At 37.3% G+C, this 22,133-nt stretch overlaps 1 protein-coding gene across 4 annotated transcripts; it reads left to right on the top strand.

Annotated features, from left to right (window-relative positions):
- Positions 1–18: 18 nt before the first annotated feature.
- On the top strand, positions 19–21,135 carry LOC307136819 (uncharacterized protein). 4 transcript variants are annotated; one of them, XM_079834119.1, is made up of 5 exons: positions 19–120; positions 447–538; positions 16,829–16,945; positions 19,395–19,514; positions 19,701–21,135. In XM_079834119.1, the coding sequence occupies exons 2-5, from the start codon at positions 481–483 to the stop codon at positions 20,432–20,434; spliced, it is 1,029 nt and encodes a 342-aa protein (XP_079690245.1). In that variant the 5' UTR covers positions 19–120; positions 447–480; the 3' UTR covers positions 20,435–21,135. The 4 variants fall into 4 exon arrangements, with proteins under 4 accessions (XP_079690245.1, XP_079690246.1, XP_079690247.1 ...); XM_079834120.1 differs by lacking the exon at positions 16,829–16,945 and having other exon boundaries at positions 28–120; XM_079834121.1 differs by lacking the exons at positions 19,395–19,514; positions 19,701–21,135 and adding an exon at positions 17,146–18,130 and having other exon boundaries at positions 30–120.
- The last annotated feature ends 998 nt before the right edge of the window (positions 21,136–22,133 follow it).

The following is a 22,133-nucleotide window of genomic DNA, read 5'->3' on the forward strand; positions in this document are numbered from 1 at the left end:
TCGAGCAACCGAGGCAATGACAAAGAAGAGGAGAAGAAGAGAAGTGAGCGAGGGAAGAACATAAACACGAGAAGTGGAACACAGCCGTTCATTCTGCTCTAAATCTGCTGTTTTTACACTGTGAGTACATTCATTTATCATTTATTAGGAGAAATCTAAATCCAAACGACTAAACGAGTCCGTTAATTTAGTGAATTACTCAGAAATTAATCGAAATGAACCGAATGATGTTCTCCATTACGCTCGTGAAAGCGTGACTCTTTCTCACATTACAATTTGTGAAGATTATAAGTTGTGTTTTAATTTTTTTATGTGATGTAACCTGGCAAACACATTTTTATATGAATGAAAAACATATCTAAAGTAAAATCAACCTAAAAATCAGCTGGATGAGTTTAATTGTTTCCAAACAGCCTGTGCAAAACACTTCTCCCATCTTCCCACAGGAGAAGAAGAAACTACAGACTTACTATTGGAAAGATGGAGTTTAAGGACGAACCCTGCCGAATAAAAGATGAAGAGACAGAGCAACAAATAGGTTGGTGTTTTCCTTCTTTCTCTTTAATGAGGAACATTAAGCTGAAAACTGACAAATTCTCTTGAGACTGAGGCATGAAGTATATTTTAGTGAAATTCTCTGAGATTCTCACAGTTTTATGTGTCCTGAGAACATTTAGGGTGTTTCAGAGATACCAAATGTTTGGAGGTTACACCATTCCAACTCCCTCCCCTTGGGCTATAAAATCGGCTAAAGCCGGGTTCACACTGTGCGATGTTGGTCGTCTGAAACAAATGTGCAAATCCTAAAAGATTCCTCTGATCCTAGGCTAAAGCCGGGTAGATTAGTACACGGTGCAATTTTTGCTCTCATACGAGCTCGCAGATTATTATTTTCCCTCGCGTGGAAAACGCACCTCACGACCTCCCGATGATTTTTAAACATGTTTATTTTCAACAGTATTATAGGCTGCTCCCTGTATTGTCTAGTCATACACACTCACATACACACTCGTACCGTGTGCAATATCTCATGACCTCGCGATAGGGCTGGGCGATAAATCGATTAACTCGAATGTGTAGTTTACGTCGATTTGTTTGAATGAAAATCGGTTTTCTTTTTAACATCCACATGAGAGAAGATCAGGGGTTTCAGTCACAAATCACCAACATTCACCATGATTTACTGTAGTAACGCCATGTGGATTTTGTTGTTGTCATTATTCATCTCAGGGTTAGTACAACATTTTGAGATTGAAATTCCAGCACTTTTAGGGTGCTTCACACTTTTTCCAGCACTTCAAAGCTTTAAATATTATCTAATTTTAATTTTTTATGTTTTGATTTGTAAAACTAAAAGTTTAAAGGGGTATTGTATTGTGGAAGAAATAGTCAATTTTTGTACGAAAAATTAATTCCTTTAATAATCAAAGTTGTTGGTCAGTTCAGTGTGAGACTATAAAAGAACAATGTTAACCTATATTTAATAAAAGCAGAACATTTACATTTTCCATATACTTTTTTGAACATTAGCTACTGTTGTTAATAAAAAATAATTTTATCTGCATATCATTTCATAAACCTTTGATATGTATATTGTATATGGCAAAATATATGGTGCCCATCTATACTGTGGAATAGCGGGGTTTATTCACTCTTTATTATCAAACACATCCCTCAGTTTAGCAACAGTAGAGACTGCAGTCTCACTGATTCTGACGTTAAGTTTAGGTTTAGGGAGAAATGACAGCGCAAGGCTGTGAAGGGAAGGATGTGGCGCTCGACGGAACACGGCTACAGGAATAGTTTTACCTCATATAATCTTTTTATAATTCTTGGAAGCCGAAATCGAAAATAAAATTAGATTAATATCACAGCACATCCCTGAAGTATATGCAGACTAAACTTTTGTTTAGTTCTCTTGGCCATGGTCACTTAAAGGGTTAGTTCACCCAAAAATGAAAATTGTCATTAATGACCCACCCTTATGTCGTTCCACACCCGTAAGACCTCCGTTCATCTTCGGATCACAGTTTAAGATATTTTAGATTTAGTCAGAGAGATTTCTGTCCCTCCATTGAAAATGTAAATACGGTATACTGTCCATTAGGCTTGCTAAGATAGTCGGTGTTGCCGGTGTTACCGGTGTCCAGACTCAACACCAGTTACATCACTTGCCCACCGTGGCACCGCCCACCGTCTTTTTGATTTTTTTATAGTAATAAAATAATTTTGTCAGTTAGAGAACAGACAATACAAATAAAAACTGAACTGTATCTGCTTAATAAAGCAGGATCCGACCGTGAGTCTCGGCAGCGGCAGGAGTCATTCATCAGATTTAAGAGTGAGGAGCTGACGGAGATGATCGCGGAAGATTTGGTTTCAAAGCGAAACGTAAAAGCGCCTATTTAAGGGAGTTTGTCATTTGTTTTGTTGTTGTGTTTTTCATTAAAAATAATAGGCTAATGAACCCACAATTCAAGCAACCCACAGCCGAATTGGCGCTAATTCAAAACCGAAATTAAAATGTGCACGGCCGCACAGAGCGCGCATTGTTTACTTTCGCCTGGCTCCGCAGTGTGAGCCTCCACGCTACGCTGACTGCGCGCATTTATTTTTGCCGCGCGCACCGAGTATGAACAAGGCTTTACGGACGAACTGTTATTCATTCATGGCGTGCATCTCAATCATAGACTGATCAATGTTTGATCAGTGCCCTGACTGAACTAGGGAACTGATTGAGACGCACACATGGCCTCACAGAGCGCGCATTTACAGACGAGCTGTCATTCACGGTGTGTGCGTACTGGCGCGTTTTCAGTTCAGAGCGCTCGTGTGCATGTTACTTTCGGTTAGATAGAATTAGTGATTTAAAAGCCTCCGCCGGTGATACCGGTATTACCGGTGTTGTCACAAATCAATTAACCGGTGGGGAAATTTCTTCACCGTCACATCCCTACTGTCCATGTCCAGAAAGGTAATAAAAACATCATCAAAGTAGTCCATGTGACATCAGTGGGTTAGTTAGAATTTTTTGAAGCATCGAAAATACATTTTGGTCCAAAAATAACAAACTACGACTTTATTCAGCATTGTCTTCTCTTCCGGTCTGTTGTCAATCCGCGTTCACGACTCCGCAGTGACGCTGCTAATGTAAGACGCTGCTGACGTGTTATATGGTGCGCCTGAGCTTCGTTTACAGTCTGAGGGAGTATTCAAGCTATGGAAGCTCTGGTGCACCAGATAACACGTCAGCAGCATCACTGTGGAGTCGTCCCCTTGACCAGCATTTATGTTGCATCCCGTCTCGTTTTTGTCCCGTGATAAAGGTTCGTTGATGACAATATTTAGTCATAATTTTCGTTGCCGAAATCAACACTACAAATGAGATTGTCACACTGTACATGGCTTACAAAAGGGATCAGTCTGACAAGGAACAATCATAAAGCACTATTATAAATCGCACAGTGCGCACCTGGCTTTACATTGACTGAATTATTTAATTTAGCAATATGATATTTTGTAATGATCATTTAAATCGGAGTAATTTTCAAATTGTCGTAAATAAGCATCCCAGGAAAAGGTTTAAAAATCAGAATGTGACTTATGAAACGGGGCATTGATTTCATACATGTCCTCTGTAGAGAAACCAGGACTTACAGCATGTTTACCAGGCATTTATGATCACCGTGATCAAGCAGATCAGATTATCAGCTTGTTAAGTTGTGACGTGAGGAACGCCGTTTCTGGGTCGTTTCACTTGAGAATGCCATTGACGGCCGTTTGAGCGCTATTTATTCATATTACACATCAAACATTTAAAAAAGTTAAACATTTTAAATAGGGATCGACCGATATGGATTTTTTTGCGCCGATACCGATTTTTTTTTTTTTCATCAGCCTTAGCCGATGACCGATACGGGCTGCCGATTTTTTTGGAGCCGATACTGCTTTAGCTCCCTCAATTTACATCATAAAAATGACAATGATCATGATGATAACAATTTAAAATAAAAAAAGGAACATTTATTGAACTAAAAAAAACAATATTTAACAAATAGTAAAAACAGGTGAGGTAGAACAAGGAAAAAAAGAGTTACTAAAACTAAATTCTGAAAATAAATATTGAAGCATAAATAAAATAATTACACTATTGCACAGTATCAACAAGCAAGCAGCATAAAGTGCACACTGACTGTACTATACTTAAAACTATTTACAACCTAGTCATTTAATGCTTAGGTGCACTTAACTTAATCTCTTGAAAAAAATATTGGCGAACGCAGCAGCCTTGTATCGGCCGATACATGTAAAAATCACAAATATCGGCCCGATATATCGGTCTAACACTACTTTTAAATACTTACAGTCTACACAACAGTCTCTGGGCTCACAGACATTAATATTTGAACGATTTATAAAAGATGAATTACTGTCTGGCCATCTGGAATTTTGGTATGGAGATAAAGGTTATGATTAAAAATGTTTTTGTAGTATTACACCTCATTGTGCATGTATTATTATTATTATTATTATTATTAATAAAAATAATAATAATACATTTTATTTGTAACGAACTTTACATTAAACAAAATCTCAAAGTGCTACAGATTTAAAACAATTTAATAAATAAATAAATAAGAATAAATAAAACTGAAAATAAATTGGCACCGTTTGTTGTTTTTCTTGTGGTATGTGTATGAGAGAGCATTTGGACCCGAAAGCTCTGCCACGTGACGTCAGCCTTAACAACCGAATTAGCAAATCAGGACACGGCACTGTTTCATATATTCACATTAGATGGCCTCTGTATCTGGATGGATTCTGTTTCCCGCAAAATCAATGGCAGTCAACACAACTCAGAATTTTTGTGATTTATTCAACAAAAGTAACGTAACAATCGATCACTAATAGAGAACTAATCTACTTAAGGTTTCCTAACATTAATCTTGTATGATGAAAAGTAATAGCAGTAAAACACAGATTTGAATTAAATCATTAATTCTAGAGATTCGTTCTCTGATTCATCCAGTAATGAAACAAGTGAAGTCTTTATCATTTGAGTCATTCATTCAAACTGATTTTTAAAATAATTAATTCAAATAAATAAAACATTTTAATTCGACTGCAGCAATTAACATTTTGTTAGAACTAGGGCTGGCACTAACGACTATTTTTATATCAATTAATCTATAGACTAATTTGTCACAATAATTTTCAACAATTTATCACAAATTAGGTATCATTTGAAAGCTTACAAACTCAAAATTCATCCCGTGAAAACCGTTTTGAAATCGGACATTGTGTTGCCATGGAAACGTTACTCTAAATTATTCTAGTGGGCTCCTCCCCTAGTGGGCGCTGTCATGTTTCATATTACAACAATTATTTTAACTACTTTATATTCAAAATCTTTTCCAATCTTGACAAAACGCATATTGTCGGAAAGGTCTGAGTCTCAAGGGTCCATATTTGGTGACTGTTTTGTGATGGAAGTAATATTTGGACAGAAATTTACAGGAAAATGCATCAAAACAACAATAAATGTAATTTGAATGACACCCGGTGGCTATTTTTGGTACAGCACCCTAAACAAAATCTCATGGGGACTTCAATTTTTGTGATATCAACTTCAAATTTGGAACACAAATTGGTTAGACATATGGCTTTGATTTTATAGTAATTTTAGAGTAAATTCTTTTTTGTAAAATATATATTTTATATGAAATAAAAAATATTTAGTACAGTATTTTTCATTTACAGTAAATTTAAACTTCCATAACTATTTCATACTTTCATATTTTGAATTGCTTTCACTTCAGCAATAATCTGCAGAATGTCGTCTTTAAAACGAGACCAAACTTTGGTCTATATTCCAAAGCATTCTTGAATTACAGCCCTTTAAGTTTGGATAGTGCATTTTCATGTGTATTCTAAAAAGGGGGGTGACAGTTAAAGGGTTAACTTAAAAACATTTCATTTAACTTGCTACTTTGGCATTCAGTAGTGTACTATAAAAAGTATAAATGTAAACAAGCCCTTGACAAAATGTAAAACTAAAAATGTAAAAAGGTACAAATTTGTTAACCAAGATAACAAAAAAAAGAGAATATCAGTATATACTTTTTGTATATAGAATAGTGTTGTCACAATACCAAAATTATGACTTCGGGATGTTTGCAACAATCACATTATCATCAATCATGTTAACACTAACCACTATTCTGAACACGGTGGGATGACCAAAATCTTATTTCATGATACAAGTAATTTAATATTTTTTAAATGTAGTTTTATAAATACAATATAGATATTTAATTTTATCTGGGTTTTTTTAAATAAGCCAAAATGTAAATTACAAACAATATAGATATACACAATAACAATATACACAAAAACAGTGCTTTATTTTCAGCTACAGTAGGTATATTTAACAGTAGCATTCAATTATCAAATGTAAAAAAAAATGCATAGTCAGTCTGTAAATTAACTATACACTGATTCTTAATAAATATATCAAAGTTATTCAGTCAAGCATGGGGTGATTTTCAATTTTCTTTTGTTGTTTGATGAACATTAATCACACAGAATAGTATGACCTGCACGGACCAAATTCATTGTAACGCATCCGATTTCTCATTCAACTCCGTATACGTTCTCTAAAGAAAAATCCAACTGTGTTTACCTGAATACTCGCCAGGACGTGCACTTTTATATATTTTTGAGCATTCAAACCCAATTATTCGCGAAACTGGCGTCTCGATATGTCTGAGTGAAAGGTGCGTCCTCACTCCTGCTGTCACACATCGACACAAATTTAGAAATACTGCTCTTATTAGAGTGCTGTCATTTTTAAAGTACCACTACTAATACAATTTCATATCATACCCAACTTACCCAGTCGATTAAAAATATTGACATCAACTAATTAATCGCGACAGGCCTAGTTAGAACCTCTAGTAAAACACTTTTTTTTTTTAAATTAGGTGTCTGTTCAGAATCATGGGAGAATTGATTTTTATTTAAAATTCATGATTCTCAATTTATTAAGAATCGTGCAGCTCTAGTTTCTTGTGCTCCAAACAATGTAATGGCACACTAAATTCACAAATTATCTTAAATTTCTGGTTCTCAGGAGGGTATAACAATACATCTAAAACTAGATGCTAGTAGATTCATTAGTAAACTAGATTTGTGCTTAAGTAAGAGTGGACGTTATTTCTTTGTTTCTCATTTGCCTCCTTAAATTGAATTTGGGAATTTAATGTTGATTTTAGACCCGTTGGAAGTGAATGAAGACAAACCGCATCATTTCACACATGAAGATAGAAAACTGACATATAAAAACGAAGACGAACAACATCTGTTTCAAACACCACATGATTTCAAAAATGAAGACGAACAACATCCGTTTCAAAAACCAGATGATTTCAAAAATGAAGACGAACAACATCCGTTTAAAAAACCAGATGATTTCAAAAATGAAGACGAACAACATCCGTTTCAAAAACCAGATTATTTCAAAAATGAAGACGAACAACATCCGTTTCAAAAACCACAAGATTTCAAAAATGAAGACGAACAACATCTGTTTCAAAAACCAGATGATTTCCAAAATGAGGATGAAAACGCAGTTGTTTCAAAGACTGAAGAGAAATTCAAACGGAAACAAACTGGAAAAACTGGAGTCAAAGGAAATTTCAGCTGCTCTGAGTGTGGAAAGTGCTACGTTTATAAAGCAAGCCTTAAGATACACATGAGGATTCACACTGGAGATACATTCTTCATCTGCCCTGAGTGTTGTAAGATTTTCATAGATAAATCAGCTCTTAATAGACACATGAAATCTCACACTGAAGAAAGACCGTTCACTTGCACTCAGTGTGGAAAGGGTTTCAGATATAAAGGACACCTAAAAGGGCACATGAAGATTCACAGTGGAGAGAAACCGTTCACATGCACTCAGTGTGGAAAGAGTTTCATTCAGGAAAGAGAATTAAATGTGCACATGAGGATTCACACTGGAGAAAATCTGCTCTCATGCCCTCAGTGTGGAAAGAGTTTCGTTCAGAAAGGACACCTAAATGTGCACATGAGATCTCACACCGGAGAAAAACCGTTCTCCTGCTCTGAGTGTGGAAAGAGTTTCGGTTACAAAAGCGTTCTCAACACTCATCTGCTCTCTCACTCTGGAGTGAAGTCGTTCAGCTGTGATCAGTGTGATAAAACATTTGCTTTGGCATCAGGCTTAAAAATCCACCATAAAGTTCATAATGCTGTAAAGCCTCACATTTGCTCTTTTTGTGGAAAGAGTTTCTCGCAACTGCAAAATTTAAGAGAGCATGAGCGTGTTCATACTGGTGTGAGACCTCATGTGTGCTTTGACTGCGGGAAGACTTTCATTATAGCAAGCAACTTAAAATCACACATGAGGATTCACACTGGAGAGAAACCGTACACATGCTCACAGTGTGGAAAGAGTTTTGCTCGGTCAGATTCCTTGAGAAGGCATGAGAGGCTTCACACTGGAGAGAAGCCGCTAGAGTCCTCATCATGTGAGGAGAGTTTCATTCAGATTGTTTCAATAGAGTGATTTAACCTAAGATGTGCTAAAATTAGTAGTGCTGTACCACTGTAACATGATTTATAGTGATATTATTCAACTTTACTGAACTTCAAACGCTTGTGTTGCATTTAAAAGATTTCAGTTTTTCAGGTGAACTGTGGTGAGATTAACCTTTCCAGTCCGGGTTCATCTTTTGTGAAATTATTATTGCAGTTTTTGTTTAAAAATATTTTGCGGTAGGTGATGCCATCAGTTGACTAACTAAAATAAATAATCATAACACTGGCTATGCACAACTTTTATTTCAAAGTGATCGGATTGATATGCACGTTTATGTCACAAGCGTCAAATCTGATTTTTTTTTTTTTTTGACATGCTCGCGCATATATGCCAAGTTTCCAGCTGTTTGCTCATAATAACTATTCTACGACATTGGTTCTTTATTTGTTTTAAACAGCAGATTTAATATTTATCCATTTGGTCATAATTTGGAGACAATGAGCATATGAACTAGCCTGGATGCCAGCCGAACTTCAGCATTTGGGTTCGGGAAATTCGTTCTGGACTTGATCCATTGTGGAGCAACTAAGCCCGAACAGAAGCTGTTCGGTCAGATGATAAACCCTAACGTAAGCATTCAAGTCACCAAAGCAAAGGCGCTTGGGTTGAATTCGTTCTAATCCTAAACGGAGAACTTGTTCGTATATGCGTTCACCTTTACTATTTCTCTTAAAAATGATGATCGCGTTGGTAATTTCTCTGTGTATACTTAAATTCTTCTTTACAACGCCGGCAAAGATCGTTTACACTCATCTTCTACTACTTCCAGCGTGCGTGCAAGACAACTATGCGTTGCTCTGATTGATTGTAGGTCTATCCAATTGAGGTCTTTCTTGGTTCAGTTGAAACACGCCCCATAATCACAGCCCAACGGAGCAGAATCATTCATATTCTGACTAGAATCTGAGTATGACGACGTCAGGCTACATATGAACCGTTGTGCCGCGCTGCTTATATTTATCACACAGTAAAAATGCCACATCCCGCAACCAAAACCAGTCGCCTGTGGATGAGAATTCGAAATCCTGGTGGGATGTTGTCCTGCTCCACTTCAGACACTGAGTGAAAGGATCATTTTAGAATGACAGGACACTCATTTATATGACACTTTATTCAACAGGAAGAACCGCTCGTTCCGTGTGTCGTACGTCATTAAGCTATTACTACGTCACTGCACATGCGCAGTCTGACTATCACCAGGTCAAGCTCAACCTTTTAAGATTGAACATTGGTCTGAGGAGTCTGCTCCATATTTTCTACAGCACAAGAGGCATGATCAACAGGCATAGTTCAAATGTCTCTGTACGCAATTGGATAGTCCTTCAACCAATCAGACCACAAGAAGCGTAATCAACGGGCATAGTTCAAATGACTCTGTACGCAATTGGATAGCCCTTCAACCAATCAGACCACAAGAGGCGCGATCAGCAGGCATAGTTCAAATGACTCTGTACGCAATTGTATGGTCCTTCAATCAATCAGACCACAAGAGGCGCGATCAGCAGGCATAGTTCAAATGACTCTGTACGCAATTGGATGGTCCTTCAATCAATCAGACCACAAGAGGCGTGACCAACGGACATAGTTCAAATGTCTCTGTACGCAATTGGATAGTCCTTCAACCAATCAGACCACAAGAGGCGCGATCAGCAAGCATAGTTCAAATGACTCTGTACGCAATTGGATGGTCCTTCAATCAATCAGACCACAAGAGGCGCGATCAGCAGGCATAGTTCAAATGACTCTGTACGCAATTGGATAGTCCTTCAACCAATCAGACCACAAGAGGCGCGATCAGCAGGCATAGTTCAAATGACTCTGTACGCAATTGGATGGTCCTTCAATCAATCAGACCACAAGAGGCGATCAGCAGGCATAGTTCAAATGACTCTGTACGCAATTGGATGGTCCTTCAATCAATCAGACCACAAGAGGCGTGACCAACGGACATAGTTCAAATGACTCTGTACGCAATTGGATAGTCCTTCAACCAATCAGACCACAAGAGGCGCGATCAGCAGGCATAGTTCAAATGACTCTGTACGCAATTGGATGGTCCTTCAATCAATCAGACCACAAGAGGCGCGATCAGCAGGCATAGTTCAAATGACTCTGTACGCAATTGGATGGTCCTTCAATCAATCAGACCACAAGAGGCGTGACCAACGGACATAGTTCAAATGACTCTGTACGCAATTGGATAGTCCTTCAACCAATCAAACCACGAGGCATGATCAACGGGCATAGTTCAAATGACTCTGTACGCAATTGGATAGTTCTTCAACCAATCAAACCACGAGGCATGATCAACGGGCATAGTTCAAATGACTCTGTACGCAATTGGATCGTCCTTCAACCAATCAGACCAACGATCCATCGCTTCTCTATCTGTTATTGTGTTAAACCCGCAGTCCTTTCCGTTTCGGTTTTCAATCCGAACAAGTGTTTACATGTTCTCTTGATCGGATTAGAAAAGGAATAAACGACCACTTACAATCTGATCGAAATTTCATTCACATCGCGCTCAATCAGATATATTTTTCTAGTGATCCTAAATACCTTGATTGTCTTGCTCTGTGAGTTTGATCAGAGTTGGAGCTAAACTCTGAAGGACAGCGACGCTCCAGGACAGAGTTTGAGGAACCCTGGATTAAGGTGTTTACATGAAGGCTTCTCAGTCCGATTGAGCCGTCAATCCGATTACTAATGGACTGTTTGGTTGCATGTAAATGTAGCCAGTGTTGTATTGGGCTGTACATACATTAACTCTGTTCTAAAGGTCTATGTTTGTGTAGTAAATATTTACAAGTCTTTTGTGCTGGTCTGGGTATTTGAGGGAAACTAAGCAGAAAACCCCCATGCAGTGCTGTGAGTCAGGCCTGAATGCATTTCTTTGTATTTTCACACACTGTAATCCGATCACAATTCAACAAATTAGTTCAAACGAATTAACTTTTATGAGTATTTCGAAGTTTGTTTTTCTTTTGAGTTCACAAAACTCACACATTAAGTAATCTGAATTGTTTCATTGTTGTTTTATGAGTTGTTTTTATTGAGTTTAATGAACTTGCTTTTCATTTAGACTAACTTGAATTTAACCAAAACTGGGCTGTGATTTCTATTTCCCAGTATGCTTTGCCATGACACTCAAAAGGGGCAGTAAATCTCCAAATTAAGTGTTATATTATGTGGTTTTCTTTGGTGCAAGATTAAAGTTAAGGTGGATATTTAGTAGTGTTTAGTGTTTTATGGTGTTAGTTTAGAAGAGTTTCTGTGATGTTGGGTTTTTTTCGGGGGTTTTCATCATGTGACAAGAGGAGCATGATCTTAGTTTGAGAACAGACAGGGCTCGACATTAAGCCTGTTCACATGCTTGTCCTTCGGACAAGTAAATCTGTCATTCACTTGTCCGAGTAAAAAAGTAGCTTGTCCGGATTTAAAAATTTTTGTAAATATAATCTATTCTGAAGCAATATTCTCTCCAGTGTTCAATCAGCTTTGACACATTTAAATATGCATATTTGTAATATTTTTACCTTTTTATAAAGGGCATTTTTCTATAATCTTATTAAATAAAGGCTATGCTTCAGCTTTCATTTTATATTTTTAAATTTGGTCTATAAATTAAATTAGAATAAGACACTATAGGCTGTTACCAATCAAATTAAATGATTTACACTGAAAAATTACAACTGCATTAAATAATGTTACGAGATTATTTAAATATTTTTGAATATACAAATAAGAAATGTTGGAAAGATTAAACTAAACCACCAGTAGGTGGCAGCTGGTGACGGTCTTAATGAGTGAGTCATTGAGTCGATTAATTCAAATGGATGATTCATTCAAGAATTAGGCGGTCGTTTACGAATAGGTAATTGAATCTTTGATTCAACCGATTCATTGAAAACGCTGCATCATTCAGTAAAACGCTGTTGCTGTGAGATGCGTTACGTTTTTGTTGTGATCTTTGTTTGGAACTTGTTTCGCTGCTGAAATGGAACAAAAACAGTCCATATTGCACCTCAAATGTAAGTGACTTAATGTTAATTGTTTATGGAACTGGCATATGAAATCAACATCATTTTCAGTCGTGAGGGTATTCAGGAAAACAGCACTCTTGTTTGTGTGATGTTGCTTAACTGTATCATATGTTATAAATATAAAAACCACACAATTTTGAACCGTGTATATCAACTGAGTTTCTTTGTATGAGCGGCGCTCATTTGTTTTCAATTTTCTCTTTGAGAGGCTGTGCGAGCCTCAACAGGACAACCTTGTTAAAGTCAGTTTATATTATCCACTATCGATCTCCACTTAAACTAACTGAATGCAGAATCATTATTGCACTTTGGTGATTCTCTAGTTAGTTTTTGTTTTGACGTTTTAACCAGGATACTTGTCCGTTGGGCTAGTAAAATTATTTTTCACTTGCCCCTTCAAAAACATCCACTTGTCCCGGACAAGCGTAAATGTCGAGCCCTGACAGGTATATGTTAAGTGTATTATATTGCTGTCCTCATTCAGCAAGTGCTATGCTAATGCTACCAAAGCATGGTGTTACCAATTAGCATGGTGGCATTTATTGAATTGGCTAGTTAAAGCTAGTCAAGTTTCCAATACTAAAAATGTGAGATTACATGATATTTTTAAGTTAAATATAGGAATTGGCTTACTCAAATATTTCCCGTTCAGAGCAATTAATGTATGATTAAAAACAAAAATCTGCAAGTTCTGCTAACTTAAACTTTACATTTTTGTGTTAAACTAAATTGTTTTATAGTTGTTTGTGCTGCTACATGTACACATAGACTAGTTGAGTTTATTCTTTAAAACACATGGCTGCTTTACTGCAAGTGCTGTATGCAATACTAGGGTTACATTTTATGCATTAAGTACATTTTAAGATGTTATGCATTCTAGATTGTGTGTCTTGTTTAAAATTAGTTCATGTCTTAGTTGTTTTTTTATCTTAGGTTTTCTTTTTATCTTTTATTGTATGGTCTTTTTATCTTGTATTGTACAGCACTCTGGTCATCCTTATTGCTTTTTATCATCTTGTGCTTTAGAAATAAACTAAACTGAATGTAATTCACAATTGCGTTATCATTTTTGAATGGCTGTGTTAAAACTGTGACGTGTATGGTGTCCGAAAGAAAATCACTAAAGCATAATATCCACTACAGTTAACAAAATGCTTGGGTCTCGGGGATATTTTGTTTTCTTTTTGCATTAAATATTACATATATGTATGTAATATAATGTATATTTCCATCACAGGTTTGGTCTTATATTTCACATAAGGTGGTATTAAAAAGGTCTTAAATTTACCTTGATCATATCTGTAGACACCCTGTAAAGTAAAATTGAAATGAAAGTATAATAAATTAAGTGTACCTAATAGAAACTCTATTAAAATACCTTAATGCATTGTTCTGTAATGTGAAATTGTTTATTAATTACATTTATTTATGATCCCTCTTTTATACAATGAAAATGTTGCCGATTCTGCAGGAGATATTTAACCTTGCGTGACCTCAACAGTAGTTAAAGGTAGTAAAAACATCAATAATTTACTACAATTTGAGCAAAACATTTGCACACGGATAATTGAGTGACCTTATATGTGCTTTGACTGTGGGAAGAGCTTTATTATATTAGACTAATTAAAAATACACCAGAGAATTCAAATTCTTTTACAGATAAAATTAGCCAAAAAATAGATTTTTAGAGAAGCTTTATAGACAGAGTTTAGAGTGACACTTGAAGGACCAGCAACACATCCTCTTGTACTACTGTTTGAAGAATTCATCTTCCAGAATCTGGCAGTAAGTTTTGGGCATTAATTTTTAGTCCATCTCTGCAAAACGGACTTAAAGGGTTAGTTCACCCAAAAATGAAAATTCTGTCATTAATTCCTCACCCTCATGTTGTTCGACACCCGTAAGACCTCCGTTCATCTTCGGAACACAAATGAAGATATTTTTGTTGAAAGCTGATGACTGAGAAAGGCTTCAGATAGGCCTCCATTGGCATTCAGTACATTTACACTCCCAAGACCCATAAAAGGCACTTAAAACGTTGTTACAAAGTCCATCTCACCACAGTGACTCTACAATAATTTAACGATGCGACGACAATAGTTTTTGTGCGAAAAAAAAAAAATCAAAATAACACCTTTATCCAACTTGTTCTTGTCTTCCGTGTGTGCCTCCACGACGCATGCGCGAGAATATGACGCAGATCCGGCGTTCGGATACATGACCCAGAAGCGATTTGTTTACAAGCAGAGGAAGACGCGCGTATTCAATTCAATTCAATTCAAATTTATTTGTATAGCGCTTTTCACAATACACATTGTTTCAAAGCAGCTTCACAGAAAGTGCATTTCATAAATGTACATTGAAAAATGTTAGAAAAGAGAATGTTAAAGAAAAAATGTTAGGATAAGTTAATCAATCATGTATTATTTTAGGCCATAACAACGCTGGCGTTGAGTCGTCTCTTCACAGGCGTCGAGTCGTCTCATCACAGGTGTCGGGGCATCTGAAGTCTCCATCAGAGGCTGGATACAAACTGGAGCTGACGAACTAGTTACCTCGGGACTAGTGTCCCGAGATAACAACAGAAAAGCAGATGGGAAATAATTAGCATAGCTGCTGTTCAGAATATTAATGCTGTTGGTGCGATTTAACTGTAGTATAAAACTTAATTATAATGTGAATGCTTGGCTAAAGAGATGCGTCTTTAATCTAGTTTTAAACTGGGACAGCGTGTCTGAACCTCGAACAATATCCGGAAGACTATTCCAGAGTTTAGGAGCTAAATGTGAAAAAGCCCTCCCTCCTTTAGTGGACTTAGATATCCTAGGAATGACCAGAAGCCTCGAGTTTAGTGATCTTAAAGAGCGCGATGGATTGTAGGGCGATAAAAGATCAGTTAAATACACTGGAGCTAACCCATTTAGGGCTTTATAGGTCAGTAGCAATACTTTGTAATTGATACGGAACTTAATAGGTAACCAGTGTAGAGATGATAAAATTGGTGTTATATGATCATATTTTCTTGACCTAGTAAGCACTCTAGCAGCTGCGTTTTGGACTAACTGCAGTTTGTTTATCGATGATGCAGGACAACCAGCTAATAAAGCATTACAGTAATCTAGTCTCGAGGTCATGAATGCATGAACTAACTTTTCTGCATCAGAAATAGATAGCATGTTACGTAGCTTGGCAATGTTTCTAAGGTGGAAAAATGCCGTTCTTGTAACATATGAAATATGACTTTCGAAAGACAAGTTGCGGTCTAATATAACACCCAGGTCTCTTACTGTAGTGGATAAAGCGACAGGACATCCTTCCAAGTTAATCTAAGCTGTTGAATTCTACATTGATCGTGCTTTAGGTCTCGGCGTAGTTCTCAAAATCGGGCTAAAGTGTGCATTCCATGGATTCCCGAACCCCGGCGCCACGTCATATTCTCGCGCATGCGTCGTGGAGGCACACACAGAAGACAAGAAGAGGTTGAATAAAGTCGTTATTTTGATATTTTTTTTGCGCACAAAAACTATTGTCGTCGCATCGTAAAATTATTGTAGAGTCACTGTGGTGAGATGGACTTTGTAACAACGTTTTAAGTGACTTTTATGGGTTTTGGGATTGTAAATGTACTGAATGCCAATGGAGGCCTATCTGAAGCCTTTCTCAGCATCAGCTTTCAACAAAAATATCTTCATTTGTGTTCCGAAGATGAACGGAGGTCTTACGGGTGTCGAACGACATGAGGGTGAGTAATTAATGACAGAATTTTCATTTTTGGGTGAACTAACCCTTTAAGGATAGGAGACTCTCAACGTATATGTTCAAAACCATCACACAACGTAGTTGATTGTATAGAACATGGCCATCTATGGATCAGCTTAGGTCATGATGGTTTTTAACCAGTCTATGGCATACCATAACTCATGAGAAACTCGAAAATGGTCTCAACCAGGTGAGTTGGAAGTTAAAACTTAAATCATGAATAGTTTTAAAACGACTATTTGAGCAAAACCTTTGCACCTGGATAATTGAGAGTGATTGTAAGTGTGATGATCATCTGCTAAATGAGCAACAGCGACCACAATTCACACCTTCAGTCAGTGAAGCCGCTCCCACAGCCGTTCATGAGAGTTTAAATGCTGGGAATATTCCCATCTTCCCACAGGAGAAGAAGCCAGCAGGATGAATTACTCCAGGATAAACTACAGACATACTATTGTAAAGATTGAGTTTGAGGAAGAACCCTGCAGAATAAAAGATGAAGAGACAGAGGAACAAATAGGTTGGTGTTTTCCTTCATTCTCTTTAATGAGGAACATTAAGATGAAAACGGTCACAGATCGATACATCTAAAACTAGACACCACACTAGTAGACTCTGTAGTAAAGTAGATTTGTGCTAAATTAAGAATGAACTTCAGAGTTCAAAGAAGATTCTTTGTTTCTCATTTGTCCTTTTTGAATTGAATTGAATTGATTCTAGACCCGATTGAAGTGAATGAAGACAAGCAACATCCGTTTCCAAATCCTCTTCTCAAAAATGAAGATGGAGATGCAGTCGATTCAAAGAGCACAGAGAATTTTACACAGAAACAAGCTGGAAAATCTGGAGTCGAAGAATCTTTCACCTGCTCTGAGTGTGGAAGGAGTTTCAGACAAAAGTCAACCCTTAACAGACACATGAGGGTTCACACTGGGGAGAAACCGTTCACATGCTCTCAGTGTGGAAGGAGTTTTGCTCTCAAAACCTCTCTCAAAGAGCATCTGCGCTTTCACGCTGGAGTGAGATCATTCAGCTGTGATCAGTGTGAGAAATCATTTGTTTTTAAATCAAACTTAAGACAACACCTTCAAGTTCATGCTGGTGTGAAGCCTCACTTTTGTTCTTTTTGTGGAAAGAGTTTTTCACTGCTGAGCTCTTTAAAAGTGCATGAGCGTGTTCATACTGGTGTGAAACCTTATATGTGCTTTGACTGTGAGAAGACCTTCATTACATCAGGAGCATTAAAACAACACCAGAGAATTCACACTGGAGAGAAACCGTACAAGTGCTCACACTGTGAGAAGAGTTTCTCTCAGGCAACATCCTTGAAACATCATGAGAAAGTTCACACTAATGTTATCCCATGCCTTCTGCAACTGGAGCCAAAGGCTTTCCTTTGAATGGACAATAGATCTGTACAGTTTATTTTACAACTCGCCCCAAATGTGCTCGATGGGGTTGAGGTCTGGACTTTGAGGGGGCCAGTCCATAATTTTCAATTGTTCCAGGAGATTCCTTCAGTCGCAGGTAGTTCCAGCAATATTTGGAAGAATGTTTTGGGTCATTGTTCTCTTGGAAAATAAATCCAGGCCCAATAAGACGACTCCCAGATGCCAAGTGTTCTAATAACTTTGGACAACACTGTATGAAAAGTATCTTGTTTCCCTATTCTGTTTTCCTCTATTCTTAAATAAATGTGTCATATAAGCAGAGTGTTTTTATTGCAGCAGCCAAAAGTTCTGAGCTGACCTGAATCTTTTATATTTGTTTAATTTACATTAAAGTAATAGAACTTGTCTTGCCAGGCCAAGAGTCAATTAAATATACTCTTCTTCCAGAACTGTTAAACTACAATTCTTCAATTCCCACAGCAGTTCAGAGAGAAGCTGAAAGAATATTGATGAGGGTTGATCGCTGTAATCAGACATCGATTAAACGTGTGAATGTGTGCAAATTACAAAGTTGTTTGCAAATCAGGGGCCGTTCACAAAACATTTTATCTGAGCACTAAGAGTTCTTCTAAATGGCAGTAAAAGTTCTTAAAACATATTCACAAATCTGCTGAGACCAACTTTTACTAAGGAATAATGAGAAGTCTTAAGCTAAGAGTGAGGGCGGGGTCGACCTCGTTGCTATGGATGATGTCATCACGCTTACTAACTATGCCCACAGTGATTGGCTGATGGGGAGGAGTCTCTGTCAGTGATTTAATCATAGAAATATTATAGAACGAGGTGTAATGCTGCCATGTTCAAATAAAGATTTTAAAAATTAAGCCTGTATGTTCAGCTGAATTTCAGCCTCTTACATGTTTGTATCTCGAGAGATTGCAGAATTCAAGCAAAAATCATGTTTTATAAACAAAGTTCAGGAGAAGCACTATCTAATCAGTGTGAGAGGAGGTATACACACAGTCGAGAGCCGACTCGCCTAGTTACCTCAACAGTTTTCTGCATCCCTCCGCCACCCCGTTCCTCACTCTCGGCCGGCGATAATGGGCAGAACTCTGGGTTTGGGCTAAACTGAGCTCTGAGCCCTCGATCCCCTCGGACAGCACGATAAATATGCTTATATTCTTTTACTCTAGTTGATCATTTGTAAGTGTGAACTTGTGAAAACAACTGCCACAGGTAATCAGACATGATTTATTTATATATTAAAGATTTATTTTTGTTGTTTTATCGTGGATTAAAATCTATAAATCAAAATATGTATTGTTTTTATGAAGAAAGGGTTCAGCACCCAAGGCTCTACTTCCTCAATGGTGTACAGTGTCTTTAGACGGATTGCGGCAACATCCATTAGGATTGTTTGTGATGTGGTCTTAGTGACTTGATAGTGATTGTAAGTGTGATGATCATCTGCTAAATGAGCAACAGCGACCACAATTCACACCTTCAGTCAGTGAAGCCGCTCCCACAGCCGTTCATGAGAGTTTAAATGCTGGGAATATTCCCATCTTCCCACAGGAGAAGAAGAAGCAAGCAGGAGGAATTACTCAAGGAGAAACTACAGACATACTATTGTAAAGATGGAGTTTAAGGAAGAACCCTGCAGAATAAAAGATGAAGAGACAGAGGAACAAATAGGTTGGTGTTTTCCTTCATTCTCTTTAAAGAGAAACATTAAGATGAAAACTGACATATAACAATACATCTAAAACTATACTAGTATTAAACTATATTTGTGCGAAATTGAGATTTTAAACAGTATTTATTTTTGTTCCTCATGTATCCTTTTATTGAATTATGGAAATTTAATACATTTCATTTTAGACCCGATGGAAGTGAATGAAGACCAACAGCATCGGTTTCAAAAACCTCATCTCAAAAATGAAGACGGAGATGCAGTCGATTCAAAGACTGAAGAGAATTTCACACAGAAAAAAGCTGGAAGATCTAGAGTCAACAGATCTTTAACATGCTCTGAGTGTGGAAAGAGTTGCGTATATAAATCACACCTTGACAGACACATGAGGATTCACACTGGAGAGAAACCGTTCACATGCTCTCAGTGTGGAAAGAGTTTCACTCAGAAAAGCTCTCTCGAAGATCATATGCGCCGTCACTCTGGAGCGAGATCATTCAGCTGTGATCAGTGTGAGAAAACATTTGTTTTTAAATCAAGCTTAAGAAAACACTGTATAATTCATGCTGATGTGAAGCCTCATGTTTGTTCTTTTTGTGGAAAGAGTTTTTCACAACTGCAGCATTTAAAAGTGCATGAGAGTATTCATACTGATGTGAGACCTAATATGTGCTTTGACTGTGGGAAGACCTTCAGTACATCATGTGACTTACAAAGACACCAGAGAATTCACACTGGAGAGAAACCGTACAAGTGCTCTTCATGTGGGACGAGTTTCTCTCAGTCAGGAACATTGAAAGTTCATGAGAGAGTTCACACTGGAGAGAAGCCGCACCAGTGCTCTTCATGTGGGAAGAGTTTCAACTGCTCCTCTAATCTACGGAGACATAAAAAAAAGTATTGCCCTAAGGCGTCTAATTGAGCAAAGTTCATGTTCTGACCCATAGCGTACATCCATAATATAGTTTGATTTTCTCATGGTTTCTATGCAATATGGCAATTTGATTTGAGTGATTTCCAAGTCTGGACAAGTTTATACAGCGGTGGCCAAAAATATTCGAACACCTGACAGATCTGAAAATATTGACCTTTTTTGCCTCCAAAACATGATTTAATTTCATAATGTTCATGAGACGCACAGATGGTTGCTCTGACCATCAAATACCAGATGAAGTGAGTCGTACTGTTTTTATCCACTTTTAACTTTAATATTTAATTTGTCCAGCTTCTGCAGCGATTACAGCAGCACATCTCTCTGACATAGTGTCAATATATATTTCCTCTGAGAACATCAACGTCAGCAAAAGGCTTTCCTTTGAATGGACAATAGATCTGTACAGTTTATTTTACAACTCACCCCAAATGTGCCCGATGGGGTTGAGGTCTGGACTTTGAGGGGGTCAGTCCATAATTTTCAATTGTTCCAGGAGATTCCTTCAGTCGCAGGTAGTTCCAGCAATATTTGGAAGAATGTTTCGGGTCATTGTTCTCTTGGAAAATAAATCCAGGCCCAATAAGACGACTCCCAGATGCCAAGTGTTCTAATAACTTTGGACAACACTGTATGAAAAATATTTGTTTCCCTATTCTGTTTTCCTCTATCCCTAAATAAATGTGTCATATAAGCAGAGTGTTTTTATTGCAGCAGCCAAAAGTTCTGAGCTGACCTGAATCTTTTATATTTGTTTAATTTACATTAAAGTAATAGAACTTGTCTTGCCAGGCCAAAGGTCAATTAAATATACTCTTCTTCCAGAACTGTTAAACTACAATTCTTCAATTTCCACAGCAGTTCAGAGAGAAGCTGAAAGAATATTGATGAGGGTTGATCGCTGTAATCAGACATCGATTAAACAAGTGAATGTGTGTAACTTAGAGACAAAGTTGTTTGCAAATCAGGGGCCGTTCACAAAACATTTTATCTGAGCACTAAGAGTTCTTCTAAATGGCAGTAAAAGTTCTTAAAACATATTCACAAAGCTGCTCAGACCAACTTTTACTAAGGAATAATGAGAAGTCTTAAGCTAAGAGTGAGGGCGGGGTCGACCTCCTTGCTATGGATGATGTCATCAGGCTTACTAACTATGCCCACAGTGATTGGCTGATGGGGAGGAGTCTCTGTCAGTGATTTAATCATAGAAATATTGTAGAATGAGGTGTGACGATAAATACACTTATTATATTATTTTACTCTAGTCGAACATTTGTAAGTGTGAACATACTGCCACAGGTAATCAGACATTATTTATTTATTTATCAAAGATTTATTTTTGCTGTTTAATCGTGGATTAAAATCTATAAATCAAAATATGTATTTTATTTATGAAGAAAAGGTTCAGCACCCAAGGCTCTATCGCCTACTTCCTCAATGGTGTACAGTGTCTTTAGACGGATTGCGGCAACATCCATTAGGATTGTTTGTGATGTGGTCTGAGTGACTTAAGAGTCCTCTTGATTACTCCTAACGTTTCACAGATTTAGGAGCTAGTTTTAGTGCTAAAATGCTTTGGAAATACTCTTAGAGCAAAAATGTCCGAACATTAGGATTGACACGCCCATTATTTTTAAGAGTTTCTCCTAAATCGGTAAGAACTACTTTTAGCCTTAAGATGCTTTGTGAA

This window comes from Gobio gobio (genome assembly GCF_949357685.1).
Source record: "Gobio gobio genome assembly, chromosome: 14".
NCBI classification, from domain to species: Eukaryota; Metazoa; Chordata; class Actinopteri; order Cypriniformes; family Gobionidae; genus Gobio; species Gobio gobio.